Source organism: Falco peregrinus, chromosome 7 (genome assembly GCF_023634155.1).
Source record: "Falco peregrinus isolate bFalPer1 chromosome 7, bFalPer1.pri, whole genome shotgun sequence".
Lineage (NCBI taxonomy): Eukaryota > Metazoa > Chordata > Aves > Falconiformes > Falconidae > Falco > Falco peregrinus.
The window spans coordinates 78,178,545-78,192,139 of NC_073727.1; the positions used below are offsets into that span (position 1 = coordinate 78,178,545).

General features: G+C 34.3%; 1 protein-coding gene across 5 annotated transcripts in view; it reads left to right on the plus strand.

Moving 5' to 3' along the window:
• Positions 1–13,595, plus strand: part of ADGRB3 (adhesion G protein-coupled receptor B3) — a 466,094-nt gene that overhangs the window by 267,151 nt on the left and 185,348 nt on the right. For all 5 annotated transcript variants that reach the window (XM_055811100.1, XM_055811097.1, XM_055811098.1 and 2 more), the window contains 2 exons: positions 4,937–5,039; positions 11,063–11,106. In XM_055811100.1, the coding sequence (XP_055667075.1) occupies positions 4,937–5,039; positions 11,063–11,106 (147 nt within the window). The remainder of the gene's footprint in view (positions 1–4,936; positions 5,040–11,062; positions 11,107–13,595) is intronic.

Genomic DNA, 13,595 nt, shown 5'->3' on the forward strand with positions numbered 1-13,595 from the left:
CAGTTGGCCTTCTGGGCTGCAAGTGCACATTGCTGGCTCGTGTCCAATTTTTCATCCACCAGTATCCTTAAGTCCTTCTCCACAGGGCTACTCTCAACCCCTTCATCCCCCAGTCTATATTGATATTGGGGATTGTTTCAACCCAGCCGCCTGACTTTGCACTTGGGCTTGTTGAACTTAATGACACTCACATAGGCCCACTCCTCAAGCCTGTCAAAGTCCCTCTGGATGGCATCCTTTCCCTACAGTGTATCAGCTGCATCACCAAGCTTGGTGTCACCTGCAGATCTACTGAGGGTGCACTCAATCCCACTGTCTTCTGTCATTAATGAAGATACTAAATACTATTGAATGCATTTTTATGCATTCAAACCATTTTAATGTTCATTCAGATGGAATTCTGAATTGCAAAAAAGCTGCAACTGTGCTTAGTGCTGAATTTGTTGAGCTATTAGACTCCTTACAAAAATTAGAACAGCAATGCAGGTTTTAAAGGAATTGTTCTTATGGGGTAGTTTATCATTTTACATTCATTCAGGTATGTGAATGAAGTCGAGGTTTCTATACATCCCACTCCATTTGGAAAAGGTTTATTTTTGTATGCTTATATTTTGCAATGAAAAACTATCATCTTACTATCATCTGTACTAATCTTATTTACATGTAATAGGCATTATTGTGATAACCATATTAGTGCTGAACATACACCACAATAGCATTGTGTATGGAAAAAAACCCTGTAACATATGGAAGGAGGTAACATCATCTAGTTTTTTTATATGATACCCAGAAGTATGGTGCCTATGTACAATGTATGAATTAAAAAAACATTCTGGAAAAGAATCTTATGCAATACTGTTCTAAATAAAATTACAGTTGCCGAAATATGTTAACAGTGGGAACAAAGGTAAACAAAACAATAAAGTAAGGTAAAACGGGCTTTTGTTTGAGTTCAAAGTCCACATCATTTACACCCTGGCAACTTGATAAAGAGGTGATTTCTACTGGCTACAGTTAAATATCTAGAAAGCTTTACCACTTTGCATGTGATTTCAGTCCCTGGATGCACAGGAGTTAGGGTGGGAGCAAAGTAAATATTTGATTGTAGTTTCCAGAAGAGCAAAGGTGACACACATTCCAAGACATTTCTTAATATCAGCACTAAAAGGTGTGCAAGCTTCTGCATCATCACAAGGAACTTCTTTGTTTAAAATAAATAGACAAATAAATAAAAAATATCTCCATATATCTTTAGGGAAAACCTTTCAAAACACCTAACCACAGAATACCCATCTGGTACATCATAGGTGTAGGATTTCATTATTTAGGGCAGCCTATACAATATATTTCACAAACTCCAAAATTAGCTGCATTTTACCATATGGCCTTGATTTTTTTTGTTTTTACTGGCACAGAGTCTATTAAAAGTAGGTCTCATAAACACAGTGTGAGATGAGAACTTGGCAATTAAATTAATATAGAACTTTTTGGACTATGTGTTTAATCCTAGTAGTACATGTATATTATTCAAAGAATTTTTTTCTAGGGCTGCTTAAAGAAGAGGTTAGGGAAAAGAAGAGAAAAGCATTTTGTTCTTCCTTATAAAAATAGAATATTTTTTTTTCCATGCACAAGTAAATAAAATTCATCTGATTCTATTTCTTAAGATACTTTGCTGCACTGCACTATTTCTGTAATGTCAAATGGATTTTTTTAAAATCATATATTGAAATATTGAATACTTTGAGCACTATAGACTGAGTATTATTTCCATAGCTCTTGCATCCCTGAGCATGTTTATGTTATTGTTAGGTTCACAGAAAATTGATTCTCAGTATTATACTCATCTAGAAGATATTATGTATAATTCCTCTCCTGGGCTCTCTGAAGGAATACATTGCATATTGTGAGATAGTTTTTAACATTAACAAATAAGAACAAATAAAGAATCAATGATTTTGCTGTAGCAAGACTTTTTTCCTGTCACTTAAACAACCACTGTACTTTTCCTGCTATAATTTCCTGCACTGAAATGTTCTCTTTCCCCATTTGAAACATCATTCCTAATCCCCTCCTCCGAGTGCTATACAGCAAAAAAGGCCCTTAAACTTCCTTAGGTCAGCTTTGTTAGACTGAGGACAGAGTGCCTCAGACAGGCTTTTACTGCACAGCATTACTACTATGGCATTCATAATTTTTTTGTAAGGTATACAACATTTACACATTGAACTATAACTTCTTTCATGCTGTCTTGAGATAGCAACATGCCTTATTCATAAGTTCATTTTTCTTGACCAACACAGAGACACTCTAAAAAGAAAATAAAATATGAATTTCATATCACACAGAATCAATATGTATACCCTTATGTAAAAGAATAGCCTCAAAATGTATATACAGATAGAAAAAGAACTTAGTAAAATAACTATATTTTATTAATATTGTTCTTAATTCACATCATAAAAAACACACAGACAAAATGGACAGTCACTCTGGAAGCTCTTCTTGAGCCTTTCCTCAATCAAACTTCATTATCTTGAATTTTCAAGGATTTATTCAACCAGAGTTCCCAAGGAATTTAATATCATATATTTTTTGAGTAATTGATTTCAAAATTTGACCCTGATGTGCATTTTTTCTGCACAGTCATCAGAGCACCATCCTGTACAAGTTCATTTTAGAATTTTTTTTTATGAGGGAGAAGGAGGTAATGGTGAAGTCACTCCCCACCTGTCATAAAAAAGCAGTTAGATGATGCAGTTGCTGAGGAAGCGTGAGATAGGTCATTCCTATTCTATGTCATTCCCAATACATGAGCGACTGAAACTCACATATTCCACCTCCTGGGACATTTTGTAGAAGCTGATTACTTCAAATCCTGAATAAGCACTAAGCTGTTGTCTAAAAAATTATCTACAAGAAAGATATCAATGGCACTGTGATTTTGAGAGAAAGTCTTGTGACTACAATGCTTTAAGCTTTAATTTGATGGCATCGTAACGTGTTATGTGAGTTGAGAATATACTTGCCAGATTGTATTCTTCCAGGGACTATCTAAACAGTTAAATATGAGATATGCAAGTAGGCTTTCAGCCCAGACAGGACAGCAATAAGTGATGCAGATTTAATTTCACAGCAATATAGCCAGTTACATTTATTTTCAGGTGAAATAGTCTGCTAGAGGCTGTTGAGAATGTAAGTGGATTCATAGAGTTTTAAAGAGACTAAGGTAAAATTGATGTACCGAGGTTACAATCTAGGCACCTTAAGTACTCTTTTGGATCTTACCCTAGAACCATCAGAACTGTACCAAAATTAGATACAGCAAGGAAACATTTCTCAGTCACAAAGACTGACTGTGACCAAGTACAGGTGTGTCATTATTTACATTATCTTATATGAATTTCCAAAATTGACAAAATCTTTTAATAGCTACCAAGTTCAATTTCTGCCTGTCATGATCTGTTAGAGAAATCCATTTTGTATTTATTTGTGGGTTTGTTCATTTGTTGTTGTTTTTTTAATTATGCCTTACTTGGGAACATTTCTAGATATTCAGCTACTGTATGTACAGTAAGGTACCATCATTACTCCCCCTCTACGCAACACACTGAAAATTTGCAAAACATTACATGTTAGTCTGATAGAGATATATGATTTTGTCAACAATGTGTGAGACTTTAAAGTGCAGCAAAAGAGAAGAAATAGAAATTAAGTAAAATAGAAAGCCACTTCTGTTATATTTCCATTATGTTTCGGCTGAGTAAAATTGGACTAGAATTCATACCTTGCCCCAGAAGAATAATTTTGTTCTGTGTGCTGAGTAAAGTGCCCGCTGAGTTAAGTTTCTATTACTGTAGCCATGGCAATTCCTGTTTCAATGATCCAGCAAAATGGAATCCTCTCCTAAATACCATTTCCCTAGAGAAAATATGCAATTAAACAACAACAACAAAAGAATATTTTTACTGTTATAATTGCATCTAAACTGCCTAGTTTATTCTTTGATAACATCTACCTGTGAATAAGTCTTTCTGTGAGGTTTCATGTTTGTTTATGTACGATCAGCAGAAGGTGTTGAAAGCAGCATTACATACAAAGGAAATACCATAATGATCATCAGAAACAGTCAGGCTGGTAACTGATGGCTGTTCTAAGCTTGAGGGGGTCATAAGAAGCAAGGATCTCAGACATGAACATCATGTCAACATGTCTTTATGCCTGTATTAGCACAACCTTGGCAATACTAGGTCTGTCCTGATCCACATTTCACATGAAAAGAGAAATTGATGATTAATTACAGAAATTAACAGAAAATTATTATTTTGAGTAACCTAGTGCAATAACATGAGACCAAACCCACTCTCACATATATGAGAAAAAATTGATTTGGTTTGGTAGGCTTTCAGTCAGTGCACGACTATGGATTATACTTTTTTAAAGTATTTGCCCACTCATGTACCAAATTCAATGATTTCTCAGAAATTGGAAACTGGTAGGGTTTTTTCACAAGTGCAGAATCAGCACAACTGTAGAATCTTCCACTGCACTCATTCATCTTCACAATTTTACAGGTAACAGTCAAAAAAAGTCCGACACAGCACTTCGGAAGAAAAATGACTGTCTCTTAAAACACAGCTAGTAGGTCTATGTTGAGAGAAGCAAATGATATGCATTCAAACACTGACAGAATGTTTGTGTCGTCAACACACCCTTCTAATTAGGAAACTGTACTTTAAGGAATGACGCTTCTGCCACCATTGTTGCTCTTCAGCCTCTCATGTTTAATGAGTGAAGGTTTTCACCACTTCCATATATTTTCTCCCTGAATAGTTGTCACAGAAAATACTCATTAAATACTTCAAATGTAACATTAGAAGCCTCATTTAACCTTATACTAAGTTAAATCTTTCATTTTTACATGTTTTTTTCCTAGGAATTTTACAGTTGTCAATTCAAAAATCATTGTTGTTACTATACGACCCGAGCCCAAAACTACAGATTCTTTCCTGGAGATAGAACTGGCCCATCTGTCTAATGTAAGTACAAGGATAGTTGATAATGCTTTTCCAAGAGTATTTACCAGATCATGAGAGAAAGGTGTGTGGTGTTGAATGGGTAATGAAACCCAGTTTAACTGCTAATAAATATCAGGTAATAAAACCCAGTTTAACTACTAAACCTTAAGCCAGGAAAAGTGTCTAACATAATTTGAAGGGAATGTGTACTTATTTCATGCATGTGTATATGCAAAAATTAGATGCTGTTGCGTGAGTTCTGAGGTTTTCATTTAAACAGCACTTTCTGCCAAGAATTGTCCATTAACTGTCTTGATGCATACAACTGAAAATGTTGTATTGTGCTGTACGCTTCACCTTTTGCTCCCTGCATAGGTCATAGAACTGCATAGTTATTCAGGCCTTTCCTTCTTTTCTTTCATTATTTTATATTTAAAAGCCAGTTTTTACCTAACCTGTTGTAGCAGACTGAAAAAAAATGTTCTGGTTCCAATTTAGCTTACAATTCTTACAAATGTTTGAGATTTTTTGTTCAATTATTTTTAATTCTGTACTTTCCATCCTTTAATCTCACATTGAATATATTTTTAATCTGAACGAAATGGATTCTATGTCTAACTATATGAAAAATATTAACAGTTTTTCTTTCTGTTATCAGCAATCTCCCAGCAGCCACAGGGAGAATAAAATATACTATTTGCAGGAAATAATTGTAATGTACAATATTGGGGAAATAATTTTAAAATAACAAGTGTGGGAGTATTTTATGTGAAGGCATGGCATATAAACTCTGTCTGTAATGTTACCAAGACTGAGAATTTAGTTACTAGAGCTTTATTAAATAGTATTGTTATGCAAAAGACTATTAAGGTGTGATTTTTTCTTATAAACATTTGCTCAGGTGGTCATATAGGTACAATTCAGCTGGAGGAGTTCCAAATATTCCAGTCAGTAGCAAGTTTGGATTAGTGTCTCTGGGCAAATGTATGAAGAAAACTCTGAACTCTAGATCATTTACATTTTACACAAGATTAGAAGAAACTGACTGTTTCATGGTCAATGGTCATTTTGACTCACCATTCAGTTCCCAGAAAAATAATATTACAAAGAACAGCTCAGTGAAATTTACTGCAAAGTCAAGGAAAAAAAAAAGAAAGGAATAGAGGAACATAAACTGAGATGACTCCTTACCTTTCAGCAAGATTAGTAGTTTTTTCATAAAGAATTGTGGAGGTTTTGGGGTTTATGGTTTTTCTGTTTAATTTTAAGATTGTTTAGGGCAGGTACAGTTGGGGTTTTGTTCTGTTTTGTTTTGTTTTGTTTTGTTTTGTTTTGTTTCCAACCTAAGTCATTTATATTAAGAGAAAGTATCAGTCTTTAACATAGCTTTTGTTCCTGTCAGAAATTCCACTAAAAATGTAATGTAGCCTAAAATGTAATGTCGTGAAGTAAACCACAAATTAATCCTATATATCAGGAAAAAAACACCACCTTTGAACTAAAATACTTGTTTTGATCTTACTAAGTTCATTATTTGGAAGAGTTTATGGTATTTCTCAATGCTAGGTTTTAATTTTAATTATTTTAACAGTGGTTGTGGGGCTACTTACAAGAGCTGAAGATAAGGAATATTAGAGTATGACTTCTATATTTTGGAATTGGAATTGCTACTTCCAAGAGTGGGGAGTTGCAAGTTAAAAAAAAAAAAAAAAGCAGATTGTAATTACACTGGTCACTTATACTAGAAAAGAAATTAAACAATTAAAGAAAATACTAGTAAGCAATTTGTCAGCACTGAAAAAACTTATAGGACAAACACAAGCTATTAAAACCAGCACAACACAAGCAAGGCTAGACTAAAGAAAGGCTGAACGACTGTCCCAAGAAGAATAAATTCTAGAAAATTCTTAGAGGGATATGTGTATGTGTATGTGTATCTTTTTTATGTTTTTCTCGTTGTTTTTTTTTAACCCATCCTTTTGAGTAATTTACAGAGCAAGATTTTGCCAAGTTTCAAAATCTTGGAAATGAAATTTTGTTGTTACAAAAGGTCAGATTAGAGACATTGATTGTCACCTTGCTTTGTCAACCTTTCAGTAACAGAATATTAATGAGTATTGTATTAGCATGTCTTGACAAGATGAATAGGCTTGCCAATAGATATGAGAGCCAGGTGGATTTGGTTTTTTTTCCCTTTGACTTAATTTTTGTTTATAATTTAATCCAGAGAAGGATCAAGTGCTTAGAACAAATTTCCAGTCCTTAAATTGTACTTACATACATAGTACATTTATAAAGGATCTTGAGCCATCTGGATATAAGAGTTGGATCAGCATATACAATGACAGAATATTGTTCTAGAAAATCTGGAAATGGAAACCACTTTTACAATTTTAACATCTTTAAATGTTTGGTGATTTTTATGTTCAAGGCTTATCCTGCATAATAGTACTTTGGTTTAAAGAACTAAGGCTGTAGATGCACAGAAATATTATTCTGCAGGTTTGAGTGTTTCTCGCTTTCAGAGGATCTAATTCTAATCTTCTTCACTGTAATTTTCTCATCTGAAAACAAGAATTTACTTAACTATAATATATTACTATAAAACAAGCTTTATATGACACATACAGAAAGATAAAACTAGTATTAATGTATCTTTAGCATTTGAACATTATATATTAATATTTTGCAGATTAATCGTGATGTGAATTAAATAGATCAATTATTAAACAGAAAATAAAATACAAACATTCTCTTTGACCTGATTTTTTTCAGTGGCTCTTCTTGTTGTTATTCTTGTTCTTTTCAACCTTTTTTCTTAAAACACTGTTGATTGTTCTGAATAGTTGGTTTCCAAATTGATTTAATGACTAATTTTTAAGCAACCTCTAGAGCATGCCTACTAATGTATAGGAGTATACCTACACATTTGTTCCTTTACCTCCCCATCCACAGACTAAATTAAGTAGTTAAGAGATTATGAAAAAAGATGGACAAATGTATATGCATATCTCTTTAGTGAGAGTTAATCATTAAATTCAAATTAGCCTTACAATATTAATTTATTCAGAGTTTGTTATCATTGCTTCATTTTATATCTAAATTAACCGGTTTATTAATGAAACTAGGCGATTATATTTTGGAGGAAGTATAAATCACAATTACATGTGCTGTTTGGTATATAGCATGTTATTTGGATTTGCAGATAAATTAAAATATGATAGACAGATGACCACAGTGAGAATGTGGGTTGCAGTGCATTATTTAGAGAACATAATATTTGGTCTTACGCATTGTGAACATGTTGATGAATGTGGTCACATTTTCCCAGTAGTTTGATTAAAGACACACCAAAGTAATATATTAAAAAATGCACAACTCAAACAAAATCCTGTTTGCTTCAGAGAGAATATGAACTCTCACCTTCTGACAGCACAGGAGTTTACTCCAGGGACACTAAAGTAACAAGGCAGCAGTTGTGTAGGACATCAAGCTTTCAGTGAGACTGAAAACCTCAAGCTTTCAGTGAGACTGAAAACCCTGTCTACAAAACACAGTTGACACTGTGCTGCATAGCTTTCAAAGTTGCCAATCACATCACAAAAGTTCGGTTTTATATGCTAGGCAGAGTTATATATGCATACACACTCACACACGTCTATTTTTGAGATATCCAAGTCCTGTACTGTAGTGTATAAATCAATACTGCAGCAGTTGTAAACATTAATGGACACAGCAGCTGCTTCCCTCGCTGCAGCTAAGTAATTAACTGGCAAGAGCTGTGATGAAATACCGCTCCCTTCACAAAGAGCGATGGCTGTTGAAGGTAGCCCAATGACAGCAGTGTGGGGAGACACTGCCAGGAGGCCAAACGCAGAAACACTGGGAAAAAGGGAGCAACAGGTTAAGGGCAAAGAAGAAAGTAAGACAGGCTCCTTGTGGTCCTTGCAGTGCCTGGAGGGTGTTTGATCAGGGTATCAAAAGAGGAAGAAGGTCTGAAAGGCTGCTCTGCCCTTGAGAGCTGCCATGCCTGGTGGAGCAAACCCCCCCCACAAGACCTTCTTAAGGAACAGGAGTAATATTTAACCCGATTTCCTTGTTTCTGCTTAATCGCTCATTAGTGACTGCAATGGCCAAGCATACTCTTTTTGTTTTCATTTGAATACATTTCAAAGAGAGTGAAGTGTGTGATCTGACAGCAGCAGTTTTACCATGTTTCAGCTTTCTGCAAAGACTTTTATTTCCCTCTATTTTGTAGATTTCATTATAATGGACATTTTTTCTGAAAATGTTTCTGTATTCTTTTTACTTGCACTGTGGGAATAGTGACTATAAACTGTATGATACTGCTGGTAGGAAAGATGGGTCTCAGATCACAGATATACAATGTCTTACTACAATTCAGCTATAGGACTACTTTTTTAATATGTGTAGCTGTATCAGACTGCAAGTAGAATTTCCTCACCCAGTCTTAGGATATCAAATTAATGCTCTTTATAAAATGACATTTTTTAAAAAACAAAAGTTAATTCTGCACTGTCATTCTGTTCTTCATTCTTAGCCTTTTATATTCTCTTTTATCAATGTATCTGAAAGCTTTTGGCTAGTGAAGCAGGACCTGGTCTCTGAATCTCAGTGGGCCTGGTATCCAGTCCTTTGTCCTGTGCCCTCTTCCCCTTCCTTTTCCTCACATTATACATACTTCAGGGAATGGAACATCCTTTATTTATGTTTGTACAGTGCTATGTTAATATAAAGTGCCATGAGTATATGTTGGTTTTAAATATTTATACTCATAAAATTCAATGCACTCAGCAAAATACTGAAGTAGAGGATCAAAATTTCCCTAAATGCCTTTCCCAAAAGCATCTTCAGAACTTTTTTTATCTTTGACAAAGAGGTGGATGGAAGAATTTAAATATTTAATAGATTTTGATTTCACAGTTTGCCATGTTTTTCCTATAAATAAAACACTTTTCAGAATGAAATATCAAGGTGTGTTTTGTTTATACAAAACTATCTTTATACCTACTGCACTAACACTGTTCATGAGAGAACTACACTAACAGCATAAGAAAAGAGTATTTCACCTGTTTCTTCAAATCACTTGTAATTTTGGTAAAAATATTTTTTTATTCTGTATTTTAGATCTGATTTGTTTATGTAGTTCTGACTTCTGGGAACATCTAATGTTCGGATGAACAGAAATTCAATTTTGCAGTTTTTAGACAGTTAAGTACTTCTAAGCCAATCTGAGTTTTGATAAAGGAGGATTTAGAAGATTAGGGGCAAAACTTGAATTTTAATTTTGCCTCAACTCTTCCTAGGCAGCAAAATAACCATGAATGATAATAAAGACATTTCAATTTCCCAAAACATTACACACAGTTTAATGGTGTGTAATAAACCTAGATTCCCATCCTGTTCTAAATCAAATCAGATTTGCAAAGAGGTTGGAGCTGTGATTACAAAGATCAAGAAAAAAAAACACAAACCCAAACCAGCAATATTTTGAGAAAAAAATCTCTGCTGATTTAGAACCTAATTGACAAAAGGACTTGGGTATTGAATGTGGTGTCATCTGAAATCCCAGCCTCCAGACATTTTGCCCAATATTTTAAATTTTTAAACTTAAATTTTAAACTTAAAATTTTTAAAGGCATTTTGGTTTTGACATTCAAGTTCCTGAGAGGCCTAAAGCTCTGCTTCTAAATGCACTTAGAAATGTTTGGTCAATTCAAGTCTCTTAACAGATTAACTCTTATCTCATATTTCAATTCTACTAGGATATACCAAATAGACAACTTTATGCTTACCTTTTATAAGAGAATGCAGCAAATACTCTGTTTTGAGGTTCAAGTGCTTTTAAAATACTCCATAAGAATTACCCTTAAGGTTTTGCGATTTCAGTTGTACCAGTCTGTCAGAGTATAAGCATGATCTTGTAGGAGGAGACCCAAATAAATGTTTAGGTCAAACATGACATATATATTTTTTTTATACCAGTAACTAATGTTTATTTGTTTGTTTTATTTTCTTCTTAGGGCACATTGAATCCCTACTGTGTGCTGTGGGATGATTCAAGAACGTAAGTGACAGATGTTTTCTCCTGTTGCTATGGCTCAAACATTACAAATCACCTAAAAATATTTAAATAGTCAGCCAGTAAATGGACTGGCATTGAAGGCAGAGAAAATGAACCTTTCACAATGTGAGAGTATTGGATTTGCCAGTCACTTGGCTTCTTTTCTGCATCTATGTAAATTGAAATAATACAATACCTCACCAGGAAGAGATTTCTCACATAGTAATTTTAATCTGATTTTTCAAGATTAAAATGAGGATGTCTAAGAACTGGGGTTCCTTGTTGGTAGTTGCTAGACAGTGAGTGGGTAACTGGTCACACAGATAATTAAAGGAAGGCTCCCGTTTCTGTTACTGCAGGGAGAAACATCATTTTCAAGTGTGATATCCACAGCAATCTTCATTTTAGTTGGTGCAAATTTTCATTTTAGTTTAGTAAAATAATAGCTGTATACTAAATAGTGAAAGCTTGCTAGCAGTCTTCTGCTACTTTTTTCAGCATGTGTCCCTTCTGTAGCACAGAAAATGATGCTGTAAAGAAGTAAAGCAGTAAAATCAGAGTGGTTTGAAAAGGATTCCAAGTTTATGCAGTTGTAATTTGTTGCATTAATCCTTGACAGTAAATCTCCCATTAAAGTCAAGGTGAATTTTGCCTAAATACAGATCAAGTGTTTCAAGAAGCATTCCTGTATGATTTGCATATTATTTTTTTAAAAGATAACATTGTACCTCTTGTCCAGGTATATTGTGTATGTCTTACACTGCAGACTTATCTACTGTGTTATAAATTCTACGCCTGTGATTTTGTGAGTGCTTTTGTCCTTGAGCCTGGGTTTACATCAGTACATTGATGGCTGAGAAACAACATTATAGTATAGAAATGAGAAACTTTGGACACGGTACTAGAAATCATTCCAAATACAAATAGTGCCATGGTCTGTGCCTCCATGAAAGAATCATAATGCAGTTATTTGCCAGCAACATCATAATGTTCCATTTCTGTAAGATGTGTGGAATAAAGTACATGAAAGATTGATATTACGTATTATGTGCACATGGGACACAAAACATTTGGAACACATTCTTTGTTTCCTCTTCTCAATGTTTTGCTTATGCAGTATTAGTAGAGTGCTTTATTTACAGTTTTTTACATGCATTACTTAAGGCACTGTGTATTTAGAGCACATGCTCTGATTTCACTGCTTCTGTCCAGAATATCAAAGGCGTATTTCCATGGAATTAGATTACCAAAAAAAGAAAGCATGCTGTGGATTTAACAATGTGATGAAAAGGTTTAATGCAGATATTCAGGATGAAAGTGTGAAGCAATCACAAAAAAAAATATTTTATACTTGCCACTTGTTTTGCATGCATTTCTCTTAGTATTGTTTATAGAGAAGTTTAGTACTATATGTAAATACTGCTTTCAGTATGCTTCGGAATCTGGATGGAAAAGTGAACTTTTGCAACATCTAAAATTTGCGTAAAGCTTACGTAAAATAGTCTAAGGTTTTGAGGGAGAAACACATGCTTTTGTATTCTGATGGGTGTCTTTTCTAGTCATATTATTTAATAGTAGCTATTGAAGATGTTAAAATATTTGAAGATTGGGGGCATGCTTGGAGATCTATCAGTTTGGAAAAGTGATATGAGCTATCAAATATTCACAATAAGATATGACATATCAGTAAGGTCTGCATGGACACCACTTTCATTTGTTTTACAAATGTATGTGTATTATTTTATGAGGATGTTACATTACCTCTTACCTGAGTATGCAATAGCAAGAACAAAATTCTGCTTTTTTCCTCCATCCCTTTGGACAAGATCCCTGATGTTAGCTGTGGGAGCATGAGTTGTTTCATAATTTTGTTTTTGTTTTGGAGCATTTTATTTGTATGTACTCAAATATAGTTCAGAATTTGTATTCTGATAGCATGAGTTTAAAATTATCAGGAAAGCTCTACAATGCTGAATCAGTTCCTATCATTTATAAGTCTTAACAAATAAATATGTAGAGGACTATAGAATTGGTTAGGTGCCCGTGATGATGTTGTGTTCTTGGAGGCTTGCTTTGCTTTTATTTTTTCCACTTTTTCCCAAGTCTCAGGACTTAGCCACTCTCAACAGTAGGCGACTGAATTTGATGGGATTAATAGCCCCTCATCCACATTGCAAATCCTGCAGAGCTGTGCTGTACTCATGTCCTTCCAGACCCAGATTGGGTAATTATTGCATAACCAGGATTTGGCAAGCATTTTGGAGTAAACCCAACAAAACATAGTTTGCTTTTAGTTGAAGGTACTTAACTAATCAGTAGTCTGTGCTGAGACTGATGCTTTAAATTAAGTGGTTTTCCGGTGAAAACTGTGTTTGCTTTTATCACAGACATACAGCTGGCAGTAACCTCTAATGGGTTCTGCCACTTTTTTAGCTACTTCTCTCAAATCTTTATCTGTGTGTGTTGCAAGTTCACATTTGGTAAACGATGCT